This window comes from Meriones unguiculatus, chromosome 2 (assembly GCF_030254825.1).
Source record: "Meriones unguiculatus strain TT.TT164.6M chromosome 2, Bangor_MerUng_6.1, whole genome shotgun sequence".
In the NCBI taxonomy this organism is placed as follows: domain Eukaryota; kingdom Metazoa; phylum Chordata; class Mammalia; order Rodentia; family Muridae; genus Meriones; species Meriones unguiculatus.
Window position 1 is genome coordinate 148,651,456 of NC_083350.1, and position 19,666 is coordinate 148,671,121.

The 19,666-nt window shown below is 43.2% G+C and overlaps 1 protein-coding gene across 1 annotated transcript; it reads right to left on the bottom strand.

Annotated features, from left to right (window-relative positions):
- Window positions 1–527: 527 nt before the first annotated feature.
- Pgrmc2 (progesterone receptor membrane component 2) lies at window positions 528–18,228 on the bottom strand. Its single transcript, XM_021643069.2, has 3 exons — window positions 17,780–18,228; window positions 4,315–4,470; window positions 528–2,604 (listed from the first exon to the last, which is right to left on the bottom strand). Exons 1-3 carry the CDS (start codon window positions 18,186–18,188, stop codon window positions 2,507–2,509), a joined length of 663 nt encoding a protein of 220 aa, XP_021498744.1. The 5' UTR covers window positions 18,189–18,228; the 3' UTR covers window positions 528–2,506.
- Window positions 18,229–19,666: the final 1,438 nt, after the last annotated feature.

The window sequence follows — 19,666 nt, forward strand, 5'->3', positions numbered from 1 at the left end:
GGTGCCTTTCAGAGCACCGGTTCAATTCCAGCAGCCACAATCACAGTATGGGATAACATGGGATCTGACACCTTCCTCTCACCTACACGGGCACTGTGGTGCAGAGATACTTGCAGACAAAACACCCATACACATATATAAAACAAAAATGTAGGGAATCAGACCAAAATCTTACGTTCTATTTTTATTGTCTGGCAAATATGAACCACACAACTTCAAAAGATGAATGCAGTGTTTCTCAAACACACCAAGTCCTAAGCATGTCTGGAAGAATCTCAAATGGATTCAGACTTAGTGACTTTGGAGCTGGGAAGGGTATACTTTGGAGCTGAATGGTTGAGCAATATGTGAAGTGCTTGGTTTGAATTCTAACAGTGAATGAATAGAAAAACGAAACAAACAAAAAAACCCATATATTTTTAAAACCCCTAACAATCAGGTAATTTGGAAACATGCCAGTTACAGAGCCCTCCAAGACTGCTGCACCACACTACCTGACAAGGACATATTTGACTGGAGTTAAGACATTATCTATAGAATACAGTTTATTTAAAGTCCAAAACACAAAAACACTTCCTTTTAAAAAACAAAATGCATTGTTTTTACTGCATTAATACCTGGGCTTCTCACAAATGCAGATTATCAACCTTCAGGCTCAATGTTCAGATATACCAGTTTACTACAGAGTAAGATATATACTTTAACAATTTGTTTTTAGAAAATATTTTACATAAAAAAGAAAGCATTTACCAACACACCTTAGTCTTCACAAGAGTTCTTCAGCCAGGATTTGGTGATCACCACACTTTCCTAGAGAATATTCCAATATGCTAAGAGTGTAGCATTTTGCACCCTTCTGCTTCCTGTTGCATCTTTTGATGGCTTCTGCTTGCATTACACCCATCAGGTACAAGTCTTTTAATGTCACCAAAATCTGGGCTTTTCTGTGTGGGAGCAACCTGCTTCTGACCAGGAATCCATAATGATGAAGCCAAAATCCGGCCTAGGCAGGCTCTGAAATATAACTTTTTCAGCTAACAAGCAAGGGATTTACTAGCTATCGGCACAATACTGTGTTTTTATGTCAGCTCCTGCTTGGAAGGCTGGTGCTCCTACCCAGTGGCAGCAAAGCCTAAGCACAGAATACATCACATCTTACCTGAACCATCTACCAAAGTGGACCTGCCTTGGACGAGCATGGGGTGGGTACAACTTGGCTAACCAGGGGCCGGTTTTCATTTCCAAGAGTTTCTTTTCTTTCTTTCTTTCTTTCTTTTTTTTTCTTCTCATCCTGAATCAAATGCAGTCTTATTAGTATATGACACACTGGCTCATGGCTCTGCATTTAGAGTCCAACTCGAGCTAATTTGGTTTATTGTACATGCTTTATTAAAACGGTACTCGTATTTACAGCATCGCAGAAAGAGTCCCTCCCAAGGTGCTCTCACACACATCCAGACTCACCCACACAGACATTCATACCACAGCCCCATGCACCCACACCAGTGACAAACGTGAGGGTCAGACTCCTAAAATTAGGCAGCTGTTGGGGAAGAGTTGTTGATTTTCAATTTTTCTTGGAAAAGAAAAAGCGTAGGGGATGCATTTGGCCATCACAATGCTAGCTATTGTGTAGTAACACATGGCAGTTAACACTGAGTACTCCTTTTCCATTCTACACAGAACGACAACCTCAGTCTCAATGCTGCTTGTAGTGACTTCTGAATTCACAGAGGGGCTTTCCCTAAAAGTAATTCAAGTTTATGGAAGTGAAATAAGGCACAATTAATATTTATTTGACCTAGCAGAAGGGAGGGAAAAAAAGAAAACTGGTTTCTAATTATCTTAGCTGGGAACTGCTGACGTCAATCGACTGGAAATCCCTTGAACTTCCAAATCTTTCTCAGAAGGATGGATTTCCTCTTCCCTGACAAGCCCCGAAAGAAAAGTTTGGGAATCCATGTTTTCATGTTCCAGTAGCCTCAACTTCTTAAATAAGTGTGCAACCCCCACTTCCCTGCCCAAGGCTCTTCCCTTAACACAAATGAAGCAGCCTGCGAAACAGGATCCCTTGCTGCTTTCAGAGAGCTGCACACTTGAGTAGCAAATACCTATCTGGTTGTCTTTGATACTTTTTTGTTTTGTTTTAAAAGAGAGACAGGGAGGGGAGGGGAACAGGAAGGCAGAGAGAGGGAAGAGGGAAGCAGGAGGGAAGAGAGGGTGGGAAGGGGGTAAAAATCAACCTGGTGATTTTCTTGCTGTTAAGAAGGCCCTGTCTCCTTCTCAGGGTGATGAAGCCCACCAGACATTACAGACAACTGCAACAAATTCATCCGGCAGCACAAACAACGCCTCGTATTCAGGTCTTCAGAGTGAGGCACATTATCTTGTACACTCTGGTGAAATGTTTCTCACAGCAGGTGCATCACACCCAAAGACTGGACATTCTCTGGAAGGAGTAAGAGTTGCAGTTCTGAAGGCCCCTGGCTTTGGTTGTTCACAAAGTTCAGTCCTGTTTACTGTGATCCTTGGTGTCCTCCTCATCTGTGTACTCTGAGGGTTCTTCCCCTGGCTTTAGGAGTCTGCCTACATAATCATATTTTTCTGAAAGACACACCAAAAGAAATGTAGTGGTTAAATTTGTTCACAATCCCACTGCACTACAGGAACTACACACACTTGCCTCCTAAATCAGACAGAATAGCTGGTCTCCCGATGATTCATTTACATGCATGTACGGCCTGAACAGAAGGCAATAGGGAACTGACAAGGGTCAGGGCTGCTCTTTAAAGTAGAGTTCAGTGTCAGTGGTCTTAATCAGACACTATGAGCATTACTTGGAGTTTTAAAATGTACATGCATGGACCATCTTAGAGCTGTTGACATGGCTTTACGACATGAGCCTTGTGGCTGTTTCATTTGCTGGTTCCAGGGTTTGAATCTGAGGCTTCACGAAGGTGCTCCATACTGAGGTCCACCCCCAGTTCTATTCTTTTAGCTCTTAATAACCCAAAATATTAGTTTAAAAAAATCATAATCAGATGTAGTGGTTCATCTATACAGTTCCAGCACTTAGACTGCCAAGAGTTTGAGGTCAACCTAGTCCCCCCCCCATGTATGTATGTAGGTGTGTGTGTGTGTGCGCATAAAACTGGGATTTTCTAGGTCATTTAAGCAGTGGATTACAAAACAACATGGCTAATATTCTGAAATATAGACACGCAGATGGAAACAGAGACTTTCTTAGGCTAAAGGAACAGAGGGTGATGGTAGGAGCAGAGCATGTGAGGTGGAGGACCACAGAGTAAGCAGATCTGAGAAGACATTCTGGACAGAAGATTGTGACAAAGTAGCGGGGACAAGAACTACCTGACCTCACTCCTGTGGGCTCTGCAAGGCCCCACCACATCGTCACTCTTTCCCCTGTGAAGCTCTCTCCTTTGATCTGCTACTCTGCTTGCTTTTATGTGCCAGGCATTTAATTTAGAAGCTTGATTGCATGTAAAACTTGTTTGGTGTCTGGAAGTAAAAATCTAGGCTAAGTGAATTAACTGAGGAGGGCATTAAGGTGGGCGCTGTACACAGACAACCAAGACAAGTGCCAAGAAGCCCACAGAGTTGCACAGACCCAGCAGGAGATGAGTGGCTCGGGCCAGGTCATACACGAGGAAAAAACTGAGGCTACGAGGGGCACAACAGAGGGCACAGCATTCCTTCTTTACTGCTCAAAGTTAAGAACAAATCATTTGCAATACATTATCATTAGTGTTGACATCACTAATTCATTTGTTCTTGCTGCTGGTTGGAACTCAGGGCACAAGGTCATGCACAATCTGCTACATACACCCTAACCCTTCAGCTTGTTTTAAATAGAAGCCTCTATTTAACAAAGTCAAACAAAAACATTTCTTAATGAATAAGTCTTAAAAATCTATTGAAAACATCAATTTGAGACTGTTGGGCCCAAAGGCACACATTACTACCCATTCTCAAATACAGACTTTCAACCCAGTTGTTACATGTACAGTTATATTAATATTAAACTATGTTTTGTTTGTTTCCAAGACAGGGTTTCTCTGTGTAGTCTCAGCTGTCCTGGACTCACTTTGTAGACCAGGCTGGTCTTGAACTCAGAGAGATCCACCTGCCTCTGCCTCCCATAATACTGGGATTATAGGCATGTGCCAGTAGCTGGCTAAATTTAACTATTTTTAAAATACTAATGATGAAAGTGAAGATAGACTGTGTCTTTCAAAGGACATGTGCGACAGCGTATATAATTCAGTTTTCCAAAAACTCCCCAAATGAAGATACCTTTAAACTGCATTTCCCATTCTCGAACACTCTCCATTTGCACTGCGTTCAAATCTGAGAGGTCGTCATACTCATCTCTAAGTGCATCCTTATCCAGGCAGAACGTTGCCAGCCCCCTGGAGGCGTCCCTGCCAGCAAAGATCCCATATGGGCCCGCTGAAAGAGAAAGAGACAACTTGAAAGAGACAACTTAAGAGCCTGACACCACTTTTGAGTGTGTCTAAACATTGGGGTCCTTTCCATGACCTGCTTTTGGCACACAGCCTTAATTTCATAATATGGAGATTCTGGATGAGATAATCAGAGATTTGCTGGAAATTTCCCTTCTACCAAATAAAGCATTTTACTAGAATAAATTTACTTCAGATACCCTGAAACTTTTATGCTGGGACAGGAGCAATCAGTGGGATACAGCCCATGAGTGGCTTCAGGAGGTAACCTTATACCCTTGCATATACTGACATCCCAACACAGACACAGTGGGTATTTAAAAAGCACATTAAGTCAGAGCAAAAAGTTGTGGTGGAGATAGGCAAGGAATCATAGGGGAGGCAATGGGGTAGGTTTGATCAAACACATCGTGTTCCTGTATGAAACACGTTCCTGTATCAAATTCTCAAAACAAAAAAGAACTTTAAAAAACACTTTTGTATGTCCATGAGTGCATCAATGCCAGGTCTAGCTCAATCTCCCTGCTTATTTCATGAGATAGCTTGTCTCATACCTCACTGACTTGGCTCAAATGGCTGGTCACAATTCCAGAACCCTGCCGCTCCGTACCTCCAGCACCACTCATAGGCATGCAGTGGGACCTTGCTTTTAATGGAGACGCTGGAGATCTGAACTCAGTCCCTAGTGCACATCTAGCAAATACTTCCACTCTACAACAGAAGTCTTTAAGACTGAACTGTTTGTATCTTAAATTACAGAAGGGGTCCAAGAGACCTTTCTGTTCAAAATGCTTCTAAAAAAGATTTAAATGATTTCCAAAATATCTAGTTCTACAAATGACACTTTCAAGTTTATGAGCTCCTCTCCAGATGGCAAAAGTCATTTCTGAGGAAAGTTTTAAAACCATAGAGACCTTCATGAGCAGCCAATTACTGGCTTGACAGTTAAGAATACTTGTTTTTGTTTATGTATATATGTTTGTGTGTAAAAGATACGGCTTTGCACAATTCAGTCAGAGGACAAACTGCATCCTGCTTTTGGTTCTCAGGGACCCAAAGTCATGTCAGGCAAGCACTTTTAGCCACTAAACTATCTACCAGGCCCAAGGGAAGTATTAATTTAGTAAAGGGGCTATTAGAAAACAAGAGTAAAATGCCTTGATTTTAAGCATTTAAGAAACTCCACGTTAGCTTCAGATGGCCCTGCAGCTTCTGAGACAAGAACTCAAGTCTCACCTGAACAGCAGAGCACCTTACCTCGCATGAGCAGTAATCTGAATTACTAACTGGACTTCTTGTAAACACGACTGGGGTAGGAAGCTCATTCTTGGAAAGGTCATTGGGTAGAGCTAGAATGGCTTTCCCAGGTTTTTAAATAGCTTTTGTAGGTTTGGCCAGGAAGGTGACAGGTGTGCAGGGCCTCTAGCTTCTTTAATTATTAAAGCATTCTCCAAGTTACCAATGGGCATTAGGTGACTATCACAAGCTATAACTAAATGCCTATATTTTTTCTCACTGAATGGATGTACTTAATGTTTAATTATTCTCCCAATACTACAAACATTTTTCCCCCATGTGTTTTCTATATAAGAAATGGACACTATCATTGTTTAAACTTTGCCTATGATCTTAACTGACATTCAAAAAGTATTTAGAAAATTAAATTTAATTTAGTTTCTACTTACAGAGTAAAATTCAAAAGTTCATTAAATTAGAGCTAACTATTTTAGAGGAAAAGTAAATGTTAAAAGCAAGCAAGACAGACAGGCTTCTAGGGCAGGTAAGCAAGAAAGACCCAACCTCAGCACCCAATCCCCACTTCCTACCTGCTTTGTAGAGACAAGCCTATGTAAGTAGACAATGAGCAAAGACTGAAGGTGGGCCTTTTGTTTCTCGAGAAACAAAGATGACCAAAGCCTAAAACCGCACAAATAAAACGAAGAAAGAATAAAAAAAAAAATGGCTGGAGAGCAACAACCTTGAAGAGGAAACAACAGTTTTACTTTTTAAGAATTTCCCCATAACTTGAGTCCTTCAGGATTTCACAAAGAAGGAATAGATTTTGCCTTTTCCCTAACTTGGCAGATTAAATAAATACATAAATAAATAAGAAAGATAAAATCAGAGCACAGAATTCAGTGACTTGCCTCTTGTCCCCAACAGAAAGCATTTTGTGGGTCTGGATTAAAACAGCATTTCAGTAGTTATATCATTTGCATTTCTCTTATTCTGAATGGGGTGTGTGTGTGTGTGTGTGTGTGTGTGTGTGTAGGTGCAGAAGTGTGTGTATTTGGCAGCCAGAGGCCAATCTTGAGTGTTCTCAGTTTCTGTCTATTTTTTTTCTTTTTAACCAGGTATCAGTAGTCTAGAATTCAGTAAGTGGATGGGGCAGGGACTGTCTCACTTTCCCCAGCACTCCAAACCCTCCAGAGCATTTACACTGTGAACATTTAGGGTAGCACAGAGGGTGGACAGGCATTCCTAACAAGCGCTCTGCCTCTCACTGCTGTCCCTGTGGACCTTTTCACTTTTTACTATTTTCAGACAGTGTCACTAGGGTGCCCAAATTGGCCTTCAAATCACTATGTAGAGTCATAACAGGCCTTACGTTCGCACTCTTCTTGCCTGGACTATCCATGTATCTGGGACTGGAATCTTGTACCTCTGTTGCCTAGAAGTTACTCTGCCAGGCATATCAGAGCATAAACGATTAGACATCTCTGAGTGATGCAAAGGTGAGAACGATGATCAATGCTTATGAAAACAGCACACAGGCCACTACAGGCCCAGGTCCAACCCTCAGCACCATAAAATCAAACAAGCAAGCCACCAGAAAATCCTCACTCTTTTTAGAATGTTAATATATATAAACCAGTGGGTTCTCAAGTAAATCTCTGCCAGATTCCCTAAGGGTCAAATCTGAATCTGCCAATCTTTTGTTGCTAAAATAAATTCTAGATAAAATTGGTTTTTGTCAACTCATTAAAGGAAAAGAATGAGTAATATATTCCTCTGTTCCTTAAGCTACATTAGAGCGTACCCTTCACATGCATCAACTGCTAAAGAGGCCTTTGCTAACATGTTCTCTGTGCCATGCTGGAAGGAACCTAAGTAGACTAAGAAGCAGAGCTGGAACTGGGCAGCATGTCTGACAAAGGGAAACTCCAACGTCTGCAAAAAGATGTCTTCCCACATTCATAACACAAGTGGCAATTTCTTCCCTCACATACCCTCCATAACAAACAATATTACCAGCAACAGTATTTTGCTAAGTACACATGACTGTTCATAAAATGAAAACAACAAAAATGGCAGCTATCCAAGAAAAGTGCATCTGATCTACTGTTAAGTGCCTGGTATGATTTACCAAAATAGTAAATGCTGTTTCTGAGTATCAAGACTCATTTAGACATTATTATGATAATCCCAACCAAGTAATCAGCTATGATGGTGAATATACTTGGAATTTTGATTGCTACCTGGACTAGTAACAGGTAGAACACTCAAAGATGCAGCTCCCAGGCAGTCACAAAATGAAGAATTCATAAATTACACTGCAGTGTAAAATGGGCTTTATGTAAGGTGAGTGTGTTCAACTATAGACTAATGTGGGCCTCATGAACATGTTCAAAGCAAGCTTGGCTAGCTAGGATGCTCCACAGGGTAAGTGGATTGGATATATTCTGACTCAATATTTTCTCTTTTTTTTGAGATAAGGTCTCATCATATAGCCCTGGGTGGCCTCAAACTCACAGAAATCAGTCTGCCCCAACCTCCTGAATGCTGGGATTAAAGGCGGCGATTAAAATTATTTTATTTATTTATTTATCTATTTTTTTTTTGCGATTAAAATTCTACATCACCATATCTAGGTGTGACTCAGCTGGGTGGGGTAGGCACACTTATAATCTCAGCATTCTGGAGGTGAGGACTGGATTGCTTTGAGTATGAGGTCTGCCTAATGAGACAAACAAAACAAACAAGAAAAAACTAGAGACGAAAGTCAATCAACTTATCAGTTACTAAACCTTAAAACGTAAACTTAAAACTGCTTACTTCTGATACAATTGTGCAGAATGATGTGACATATTTTTGAATTGGCAACAAACCATCATATGATCTGATGAGGATATATATATATGCTCATTATGAAACAATGATATAAAAATAATAAACAGAAAATATGGTTAAGTATATAAAATCTATAACAAGTAATTTGACTATAGGATGATAAAAAAGAAATATTCCACAATAAATATTTTAGTTATTTCCATGCTTAAACCTGGTATTTCTGAAGCTCCTGTAAATGTAGAGGCGGTTTCCCCTGTGATTGGGAAGCCCCAGAATTTAGAGCCAGTACAGTAAAGCTGAAGACTGCTGTCAAGACAAGATGCTCGTGTGCCCACCAAGTGACATACTGACAGGGAAATTATCTTATCTGCCTAAAGCTGAGACCAAACTAGATGCTTCACATACAGTAATGCTACACACAACTGAGAGTCCTCTCTTGTTTCTCAGTGTTCAACTAGAAGACTTGAGCACACAGAAAAAGTACATAATCTGCAGGGAAAAAGGCAAACTGGAAAGCCATCACGTTAAAATCAGAAAGACAAAGAGCCTGGGTATGTCTCACATGGTGAATACAGACTAAAACACATTCATGCACAAACACACGCACGCAGCACACACAGCCCAAAAAAAAGAATGAGGATAAAAGGAAGGGAAAGGAATAAGCATGAGACATGATGTATACATAAAGGACAAATCTGAAACATAAAGGTCTAAAGCACAATACAGGGCTAGATGATGCAGCTACGTGGTGGGGTGCTTATCTAGCACGAGGGAGGCCAATGCCAAGAACCACACACAAAATGCTATGCACGGCTAGTGAGGGGCTCAGCAGGCAAGGATGTTTGCCAAGCAAAGACAACCTGAATTCTGAAACCCAGATCCTATGACAGGAGAACAAATTCCTGAAAACTGACCTAGAAACTTCCATATATACGCTGAGTGTCAGCATTCATGAACCCACATAATAAAATACTAAAACAATGAGGGCAGTTAAGAGCACTGGTTCGTTATTCATCCACAGGGTCTGGGTTTGATTCCCAGCACCTACATGGCAGCTCACAACAGTCTATATATAACTCTAGTTCCAGGAGATCTGATGCCCTCTTCTGGGCTCCACAGTGCATTCAGCATGCACATAGGACATAGGTATACATGCAGCCAAATGCACATAAAATAAATTTAAAAATTAAAAACTGACAAAGCCAAACCAAAAACAAAACCCCAAGCTATACATAAGTGGAAAGGCACTAAGTAAATATTTGCAGTAAAGGCTGAAATGATAAGCATTCACAATTGAAAAAAAATGTACAAGGAATATACGAACAAATGTATGTAGAAAAGAAAACTGACTCAGGTTTTCTTAAAAGATGCCCAATTTGGAGCTAAGGACATAGTTTAGCTTTAAAAATATTTGCCCTGCAAGCAAGAAGACCTGGGCTGGCAAGATGTCTCAGCAGAAATCACTTGCTGCCATGTCTCATGGCCTGAATTAGATGGGCACTACATGGGGGGAGGGAAAAGATTCCAGCAAGTTGTGGTATAATCTCTATGTGTGCACCACAGTGTGCCTGCTTTTGTGCACATTTACACACATGCTCTAAGTAAATGTATATTTAAAAAAATGACCCAAGTTCATGGCCAGGTTCAATCCCTAGAATCTACATTGAAAATTATAAAGGTTGATCCCTTGAGCTCCATTAGACAGCCAGCCCCATCCACTTACTGAATTCTAGACTACTGATATCTGGTTAAAAAGAAAAAAAAAAATAGACAGCAACTGAGAACACTTAAGATTGGCCTCTGGCTGCCAAATACACACACACACTTCTGCACCTATATACACACACACACACCATTCAGAATAAGAGAAATGCAAATGATATAACTACCGAAATGCTGTTTTAATCCAGACAAAAAGCAAGCAGTTTAAAGCATCACATTTTTGGCAAGGATGAGAAACAGGCATCTTCATGGAGTTCACATCCAAATGAAGTCCCCACATGGCCACACCACCAGCCTTAGTAATCCTGCCTCTAGGACTCACTGCTTTATTTACATATAGAACACTGGTACAAGGAGGGAAAGTCACATGCTCATCAATCAGGGCTGTTAATCAGGTAACTTCCACACCATATGCGACGCTTAGGATTGTGAACTACTGTTCACGATAGGTACAGTGCACTTTATTTAAGTGTGGGGAAATAAGATTCATGTTCAGACGGTTTGACCTGCACAGCACAGCAGAGCTCGGCAACACTCAGACTGATCCCTTTCCACTGCAGAGCAACATGAGGGGGCTCTTGGGATGAGCCTTACTTTTCACTGTGAATCCTTTAGTCTCCAGTCTTGGGCATGTATTACCTTTTAAAAATACCATTAAAAAAATCTTTACACGCAAAGCCTTATTTGGGGATCTAAGGCACTCTCCAGGAGCATATCCATAGCTGACAGTTCATGGAACACTCCAGGATATGGACAAGAAACAAAGAATGCAGTGACTGGTGGAAAGAAGGTGTAACAAAAATGACAAACGACAGGAAGAAAGCGCACACTGGTGCCCCAAGAACAAAGCAAGAGGAGCAAAGAAAGGCTCAAGCTGCTTACCGTATTCAAAATCTAAGACACAGAACATAAAAAAGACAGACATGAAGAACAGATGGGTAATTATAAATACACACCTACCTGTCTTTTAGAGGGAGAGAGAATGGAGGAGGCAATAATTTAAAGTAAGGTTTAAAATGTTCTAAAATGGATGAATGACATGTCTACAAAGACTTTTAGCAAGCAGAATCCACATGTTAAAAATAAAATCTAAAGCCAGGTGTGGTGAGGCAAGCCTTTAATCCCAGCATTTAAGAGGCAGAGGCAGGCAGATCTCTGAGTTCAAGGTCTACAAAGCAAGTTCCAGGACAGGCAAGGCTACACAAGAAACCCTGTCTTGAAAAACAAACAAACAAACAAACATCAAATCTAAGGGGCTAGGGAGAAGCTTAGTCAATGAAGTGCTTGTTGCACTTCATTGCATGATGTTGGATCTCCAGCACTTTACAGAAAGCCAGGTGTGTGCCTCTAACTCCAGCCTGTCATGGAAGCATGGACACAAACAGATCCCTAGAGCTTGCTGGCTGCCTAGCCAAACTGGCAAACTCTAAATTCAGTAAGATCTTGTATCGAAAAATAAGGTGAAGAGAAACTACAGAAGACAGTGATGTCCACCTCTGCCTTCCACATGCAGTGTACACACACACACACAGCAGGACAGAAGGACAGAAAAATTCAACCACAACATGGGGAAAAACAAAATTACTACAAACAAACTCGTTAACAAGCAAAGGGTAGTGATACATACTGCTCAAATGAAAGTATAACAAAAATCTACTATTTCATATCCTGCCCTCAAATCATTACTCCTGAACAAAGACAGATTAAGGACAGGTATTTTCCTACCAGTGAAAAGAATTACAGGCTTTTTATTAAAATGAAGATGGAACTCCAAGACTAAGGTACAAGAAACAGTAAAATTTCAAAAAGGCAATAAAGTAATAAAGACTTGAGTTCCATTCCCAGCATCCACCTGAACAGCTCCAGACCTGACTTTTACCGAACTGTTAGGCACCTACATATATGTGGTGTGCACACACACAGACATACACACACACACAGACATACACACACACATACACTCTTCAGAAAAAGTTTCCAGGGCTGGGGACATAGGTGAGAAATAAAGCACCTGCCCAAAATGCTTGTGGCCCAGGTTCATCCTGAGCACTTGGAGGGAGAAAAACCTGTCAAGTGGCAGTAAGCTCTCTTCAATATGTAGGTTTTTCCTAATTTACATGGAATAATATTTGGCTAAAATTCTACTGTTCCAAAGGACAGATTAATATCTAAACCGTATCGGGACATCACCAGAAGAGAAGGTACAGATTCATCCAAAGAAATGAGAAAGGGGAGGGGTAAGCTCCAAGAACAGCCAGCAAAGGGTTAAGAGGAGTTTTTCCTAAAGTGAACTGCATTCAGAGCACTGCTAGTCACAAAGGCGTGGCCAGAGGCTGTGTTAAATAAGATGGTGGAAACAAAAACACAACCAGATTGAAGCTATGGAAACACAAAATGCTGATGAGTTTAAAATCTGGTTATATGTTTTTTATAAGAAAAAACAAAACAGCACAAGTTGGTTCCAAGGCCTGGAGGGACTAACTTAAGCTAAACTACAAGTAACCAGAGAAAGCAAACCTGAGATCTCAGTGGAGGGGACAGGGATGGTCTGACATGACAGGCAGGCCTAGACAGCGTGAGAGGACGCCCGTGCGCTCATCCCAGCTGTACAGTAAGGCTAAATAACCATTCCAGAACTCAAGCGCTGCAGCTGGCCCTTCAGGTTTAGAAGGTCATACCCTTATATTCTGTGACCATCTAACCCTTGATCCTAACATTCATAGCACTTTTTAAAACTACAGTTTAACTCCATATTGGGATGTGTTTGTACACCGCCTGTCCTCCTCAAGTGATGTCAAATGTCAAGTCCATGGATATGTCCTGGTCTGTGCCAAAGACTAATTTCTGAAGACGCCTTATTTAAAGTCTTGTAGTAAAATCTAAGGCGCTCCTTCTTTGTATTTAAAGATGGAGATGAAGCCTTATATTGAAGATCTTGATTGAGAAAGAGTACAGGCAAAATAATTATATAGTGATGTCTGCCATGGGAACCTGGGGAGGAATGGTCTATGCCAGATTGTTCAAAGGACCTCAAAAACCATCTGAATAGTTCAATACATATGACTAGTTCTGCTGCTTACTTCTCTTGTGTGTGTGCTTTTGGTTGTTGTGTTGCTTACTTCTAGTCCCAGTCAGCACCTTCTGTTATTTTAATGCTTCAGTATTTAACATAATACAGTTCCCTAAAACACTGAAAGCAACAAAATGACGCTGAATTCAGAAGGGAAACCAAGTGAGCCTTACAGAAACGAACGGCACAATACAGAACTCTTTTGAAATTTGCTTTTTGTCAAGACAGGAACTCACAGCATAACCATCCTGGAGCTCAATTATATAGCCTGGTTATCCTCTAACTAAAGGCCGTCCGTCCTCCTGCTTCTGCCTTAGGAGTGCTGGCATAAAAGGGTGTGACTACCATGCTTAGCTTCTTCAAAAATTGTAGCTGGTCCCTTTATCTTACTGGTAGCTAACAAGATGCATGTGGTAACTAGGCCAACAAGAAACCTAGCTGGCTTCAAAGCAAGAAATTGTTAATGACAGCTGGATTGTGACAACTCTGATACCATGCAGCACTAGGTCAGGCTGGGTTTGGCCTGTATGTTGCAACTCTTGCTTAAGCTGCAGCTTTGTAAATTAAAATGTTAAATTAAAATTAACCTATTGAAGACAAGATTAAACAGGAGGAAGGGTGTGGGTTCATGGGCTCCTTTCCTCAACCTCGTATTAGGCAGCCTAAAGGGACTACTTATGTGGCCTTTTCCTTTTCGGTGGAATTTAAAAGGTAAGTTAGCTATGGCTTTGGCATATATTGACAAACAGGAGGAATAAGGGGAAAAAAAAATCAAATAGCCCAAGAGTATGCTTTTTTGCCATTGCAAAGAATAAGATTCATGAAGCTCTACTGAAGTAATTGTTGGGATTCAGACCCGGGACAAGCAACTGAGGTACCTTTTTAACCAAGCTGACCTGGTCTTCAGGTTTTCCCACCATCCCTCAGTCCCTACTCGTTATATAGGGCATGGCTAGTATACCTCCGGCCCTCTAACCCTCAACTTTCCAGTCCAGGGTCTGGGCTTCCCCATATAATCCGGACATTTGGTGTTGCCGTCCCCCCTCCCTCACCCCACTGCCCAACTTTTCTGATTCTCCCCCTGCATGGCAACTTCCTGGATCCTGTTTTCCTTGGGACCAGTGAGCCTGCAGAAAGCTGCCCCCAATAAACCTGCATTTATTTACTCTAACTTGGCTTGAATTAGCTCATTTTGTCCAGTGAAGAAATACCTATCAACAATGATTTATGATTATACAATTAACATATTCAAAACCTCTTCCAAATGTGCCGAGAAGCCTGTGTAGCCTGCTGGACTTGGGTTTGATTTTTAGTGTGGCTACTTAGCAGATAGGTGCTTTGGGGCAAAATCTCCGAGTCTCAGACTTCACAAATGTAAACTGAGAATACAAGTATCTTGTAGAACCATTTTAAAAATACATTAAAGAAACCCAGGAAATGGAGCGTGAACCTGTTCACTGACATCAACCAGAACTCCTGGGGAAGCAGGAGTACAGCACTCTATGAAATCCAAGGTTTAGGGTGGTAGCCATGTGGCTGAGCATTTGGGATCTTACCGAATAACTCATTTTAAACTATATTAATTTAGTTAGCCATTTGTGACTTGGGCTGCTATAGTGGGTAGCTAGAACAACATAAAAGCCATGAAAATGAAAATATGTTTGAAGTTCAAAATCTCTATGGGAAGGAACCAGAAAAGGGAATAAAGGAAAACCAGTAATAGGATTCCCTGTAAGTTTATCCCAGAAGATGTCTACAGAGTATATAAACTTTTTGGTCAAACCTATCTGGACTTTCTGGGTTTATCTATGTGATCCAAGCCAGCTTATTTAAACCTCAAACTCATCTGAAAGGCAGGTACTTTGCAACTTCACCAAAGAACTGTAAAAATGACAAATGAATGATCCAATACAGCAGCTGCTCAGGGACTTCAGTTTTGTACATGATCACCTGACTATTATATTACATATAAAAAATATAATACTGAAAACAAAGCCAATACATTCTGGCAAATAGTTGGCAAGAAATTACATTTGAAGTATTGCCATTTAATTTTTAAAAAGTAGAACTTGGCCCATGCCTCTAATCCCAGCACACACACGAAGGCAGAGGCAGGTGGATTTCTGTGTGTTCGAGGCCAGCCTGGTATACAAATTGAGTCCAGGACAGCCACAGCTAGTGGAGAAACCCTGTCTTGAAAAACAAAAAAACAAAACAAACAAAAAAGAAGTGAAACTTTAAAGATGCGCAGCTAAAAGAGAATGTGTCCAGTACTATACAGGAAAAAAGAAAACCCACAGAACAATCTTCAATCTAAAACACATAATTGCAAAATGGGACTAGACAGCAGTTGGGCAGAAAAAAATAAGCTTCCCAGCTCTAGGCAAAGTTTTTCAAAATTACTAAGATTCTCACGTAAGAAGAACTGTGGCCTAAATTATAACACTAAAATTTGGGAATAAATGAAAATTAAAGGCAAAACTTAATTTTATGTTTATGTCCTAGCCAAAAATATGCCACCAAGACTCCTGGAAAGTACTTCTAACACTTTGTATCCATGCAAAAAAAATTAAGTCTAAGCTCTCAAGATGTTCTGGCTGTATTACCGTTCTTCTCAATAATAAAATCTTCCAGCTATTCCTATTAGATTGTTTACTGTAATCAACTAATTATGCATCATATTCAGACAGGGTCTCACTAAGCAGCCCCAAATAGCCTGGAACTCAAAGAGATCCACCTGCTTCCGCCTCCAGGGTGCAAGGTTAAATGCTTGCACTACCACACCCAGACAGGGTGGTTCTTCAGTATTATCTGAGGAATGCCTTCAGTGCTCAAGGAGACCTACTCTACATCATACCCCTTCGTTCTTAACTCCTGCCACATGTGCCACTGAGGGCTGCCAAACTGACTCTTTACTAATGTATGAGGACTAATAATGGTTCTTTTTACAAATACTCCAGATAATCTTTAACCACTGAACACACTTTTTAATGCCACTGGGGGGAAGGCTGTACAAAACCAGGATAAATTCTTGACTCTAAAAAGTTTATTTGACTTGGTCTATGTAAATAATGTACTTTAGTCCTATTCTCTTGTCCTACATGCTCTTAAACAAAAAAAAAAGTATTAACCATTGGAGACAAGTGTTTGTGTTTATATATCCAGAAGGAAATAAATATATACATAGAATATGAAACCTAAAACCAAGAAACAGATCCGACACCAAAGGCTCCAGTTTCTTACCTCTAATTCAATCAACAAACCAAAAGACTTCTGAAATAGCATCCAACTAAAGCAGTGAAATCAGAAGCATATTCAGTGTCAAATCACGCACACTAAAACTAAAAGGAAACCTTGTTTAAAAGTTGGATGTACTCTTTCCAACAATGGATCACTTTTGGTCTCTAGCTTTACTCTTATAACTGCTCTCTCTCTTTAACCACTGCATAATCAGGACACACAATATGTTGCTCAACTTTATGGGCTAATAACAGATATCCCGAGTCTGAAGTTTATTTGCATAATCTGAAATATAGATTGCACTGCAAAAGGACCTCTACTACAACTACCTTCCACGCGGTTTTCCGAAAGTTGTAAAACCTTCAACTTTGAGAACCAGTGCATGACGGGGAGTGAAGTTTGACTCTGCTAGGTCCACCTCCCCCCATTCTGCTAAAGGAAAATACAATAATTCATTATCAACGGGTATTTGAACACTTATCTGACTATTAACAGAGAGAGAGGGGAGGGAGGAGGGAGACAGAAACTGCGAAGAGACGAGACAGACAGATAGACAAGACAGACAGACAGACCCGCCTGCCGGCTGGGCAGATGAGCTCCACCCCCGACGCTTAGGGCCAGTATCTTTGCCAGTCTTCTTTACTAAGCTTTACATTCTGGTACGGCCTCCTCTCACATACAGTTGTTAATCTTGGAAAGCATCTTGGAGCCCAAACTGGCTTTTTAGAAGAAAGAAAACGAGGTTGGGTGGCTCTTATACCGAGCTCCACAACAGAAATGGTTGGGACCAGAAATTACGTGTCCCTAACCCTGGCTCTATGCAGACTAGTCCGGGGAAGGAAAGAGTAGGTAAGTGTCAAACAGACAACGCAGGGCAAAAAGAAAGTCGTAACTTAGGCAGGGCTGAAAACTTTGGGTCGCCACTTCAACCATGCCCCAACAATGCCCAAAGCTCAGGAGAAAGGTTGAGCGCCAACGCGACTAGTGACAACTCTTAAGCATTTTGAGAATTTCAGCCTCAGGAAAAGCTGCGAAAAGACAAGGGCTGGGAACGCCAAGCGCAGGTTTGTGGGGCGCCTGAGTCCCTCCCCACGACGCCAGCAACTGGGGGCGTGCGCGGGGCGGCCGTCCGGGTGCGGGGCCGCGGCGGCGATAGGGTGTCCCGGGACCCCCGACACCCCTCACTCCTCACCGGGGCCGTAGAACTTGCTGCCTTTGGTCACGTCGAAGACTTTCCCATTGACCGCGAGCAGGATGCGCGGCGTGCGCGCCCCGTCGTACTGGCGCAGCTGCTCCAGGCTGAAGTCCCGCTTCTTCATGCGCGGCAGCGAGGCGGCCGGGCTCTCCTCGCCCGCCCCGGGCCCCGAGCCCAGACCCCGTCGCCCCCAGCGCACCCACAGCCGGTAGGCCCCCAGCAGCACCAGCGCCACCAGCGCCACGTTCAGCAGCATCTCCCAGCCCGTCGTCAGCAGCGCAGCCACCCAACTGCTCCCCGCCGCCGTCGCTCTCGCGCCGCCCGGACTCCCGTCGCCGCCGTCGCCGCCACGCTCCCCGCCGCTCCCCAGGGTGCCTAGCTTTACGTCCCCATCACCCGCCGCCATCACTGCCCGCCAGCGCCTTCCTCCTCCCGCCCCCTGCCCTCCCCAAGCCTGCGGCCCCGCCCTCCGGGCGGCGCGCAGCCAATCACGTGAGGGGACGGGGCGTGGCAGCACCCGCAGCTTATTGGCTGTTGGCGGGGTAACGTTGTCTGGCTTCGCTCTCGCTGCTCCTGCTCTTGCTGGCGGCGCGCGCGGGCGGCGCCCCGCCCACCTCGCCCCACACTTCCCTGCTCTCCCTGTCCCGGCGCTTCAGCCCAGGGAGTGTAAGGGAGGGGCGGGTCTGAGGGAGAAGGGGGCGGGCGGAGAAGACGGAGCCGGCCGCGCGCGTGCGCACTCGCACGCATGGGCGGGACGCCGTCAAGGCGCGTGCGCGGGCCCCGGAGCGCCACGCGCTGGGCTCTCTTCGCCGGCCCCTCCCTGCCGCGCGCGCCGTTTCTCTCGGAGACGGCGGGCTGGCGTCTGTGACGACGCACGGCCGAGGCTGGACGGGTGCTGGGGCTGTGGAGCCGGCCTTCGGGCCCTGGTCCCAGCTGCGCCCGGTGCCTCTGCTCCGGATCCGAGCAGCCCCTAACTGGAGCCCGAGGCGCGCGGGCTCCTCCGCCGTGGGCGTGCGCGGGTAATGCCGCCAAGGCTCCGGCTCCACAGCCCGGCTCTGCGGCCTGCGGGAGCCTGGGCTTTCCGGCGTGAATTCCGCCCGCCGCGCGCCCTCAACTAGTTGGACAGGCTCCTGTCGCCCTGCCTGTAAAGAAGGAAGGTGCGACCAGGGGGTGGGCAGTTCCCAGTGACTTTGAGCACCCGAGAGAAGGGCGCGGGGACGGGTATAAACTGGAGTTTAGGAATGAGCTGCCCAGCACAAAAGAGCTGATTTTGGCTTTGGCGTGAGCGGTCGTCTAGAAAATCAAAAGTGGGCTTTTCCGGCAGATACTAGTTTTTAGGTAATTGATAGGACAGTATTATCCATTAAAGATACTGGTGATCAAACGTTCCCTGGAGAAGTTTTATTAGCACTTGAGGGAAAGGGGTGGGATGGGAAACCAGCCATTGTACATAACACTCAAATTATGGCTTCCGTGCGGGGAGGAAACGTCTTCTGTAATAGATTATATGTTTAAGTGCTGTGGGCTACAAGGTCTCTCTCTCAACTTCTCAACTCATAGTTAAGGGTTCCAGTTTAAACTGTACCTATTAGAGACACTGAAACTGAATTTGTTTTCGGGAAATAGCGTTCTTTTGTTTTTGAGACGGTCTCATGTGGCCCACACTGGCTTTGAACTTGCAATGTAGATGAGGATGACCATGAACTCCTGATCCTCCTACCTCCTGTATGTCAGCAAGCACTCATAACCAGCTGAGCTACATTCCTTTGCCCATTGTTCTGATTGTTCAGTCACTTAATATTAAAGTCGGTTCCAGACCCTAAAGAGGCACAAAAACAGCCTGTAAGCTATAGTTTGCCAACCCCTGTCTGAGAACATTTTCTT

Bases quoted from the DNA above. Each gene is read 5' to 3' on its own strand.
- Pgrmc2 (XM_021643069.2), bottom strand. From the start codon at position 18,188: ATGGCGGCGGGTGATGGGGACGTAAAGCTAGGCACCCTGGGGAGCGGC. The intron at 4,471-17,779 runs GTGAGGAGTGAG...TTTCTCTTTCAG, and splicing joins CAGCAAGTTCTACGGCCCCG to CGGGCCCATATGGGATCTTT. The intron at 2,605-4,314 runs GTATCTTCATTT...TGTGTCTTTCAG, and splicing joins ATGGGAAATGCAGTTTAAAG to AAAAATATGATTATGTAGGC.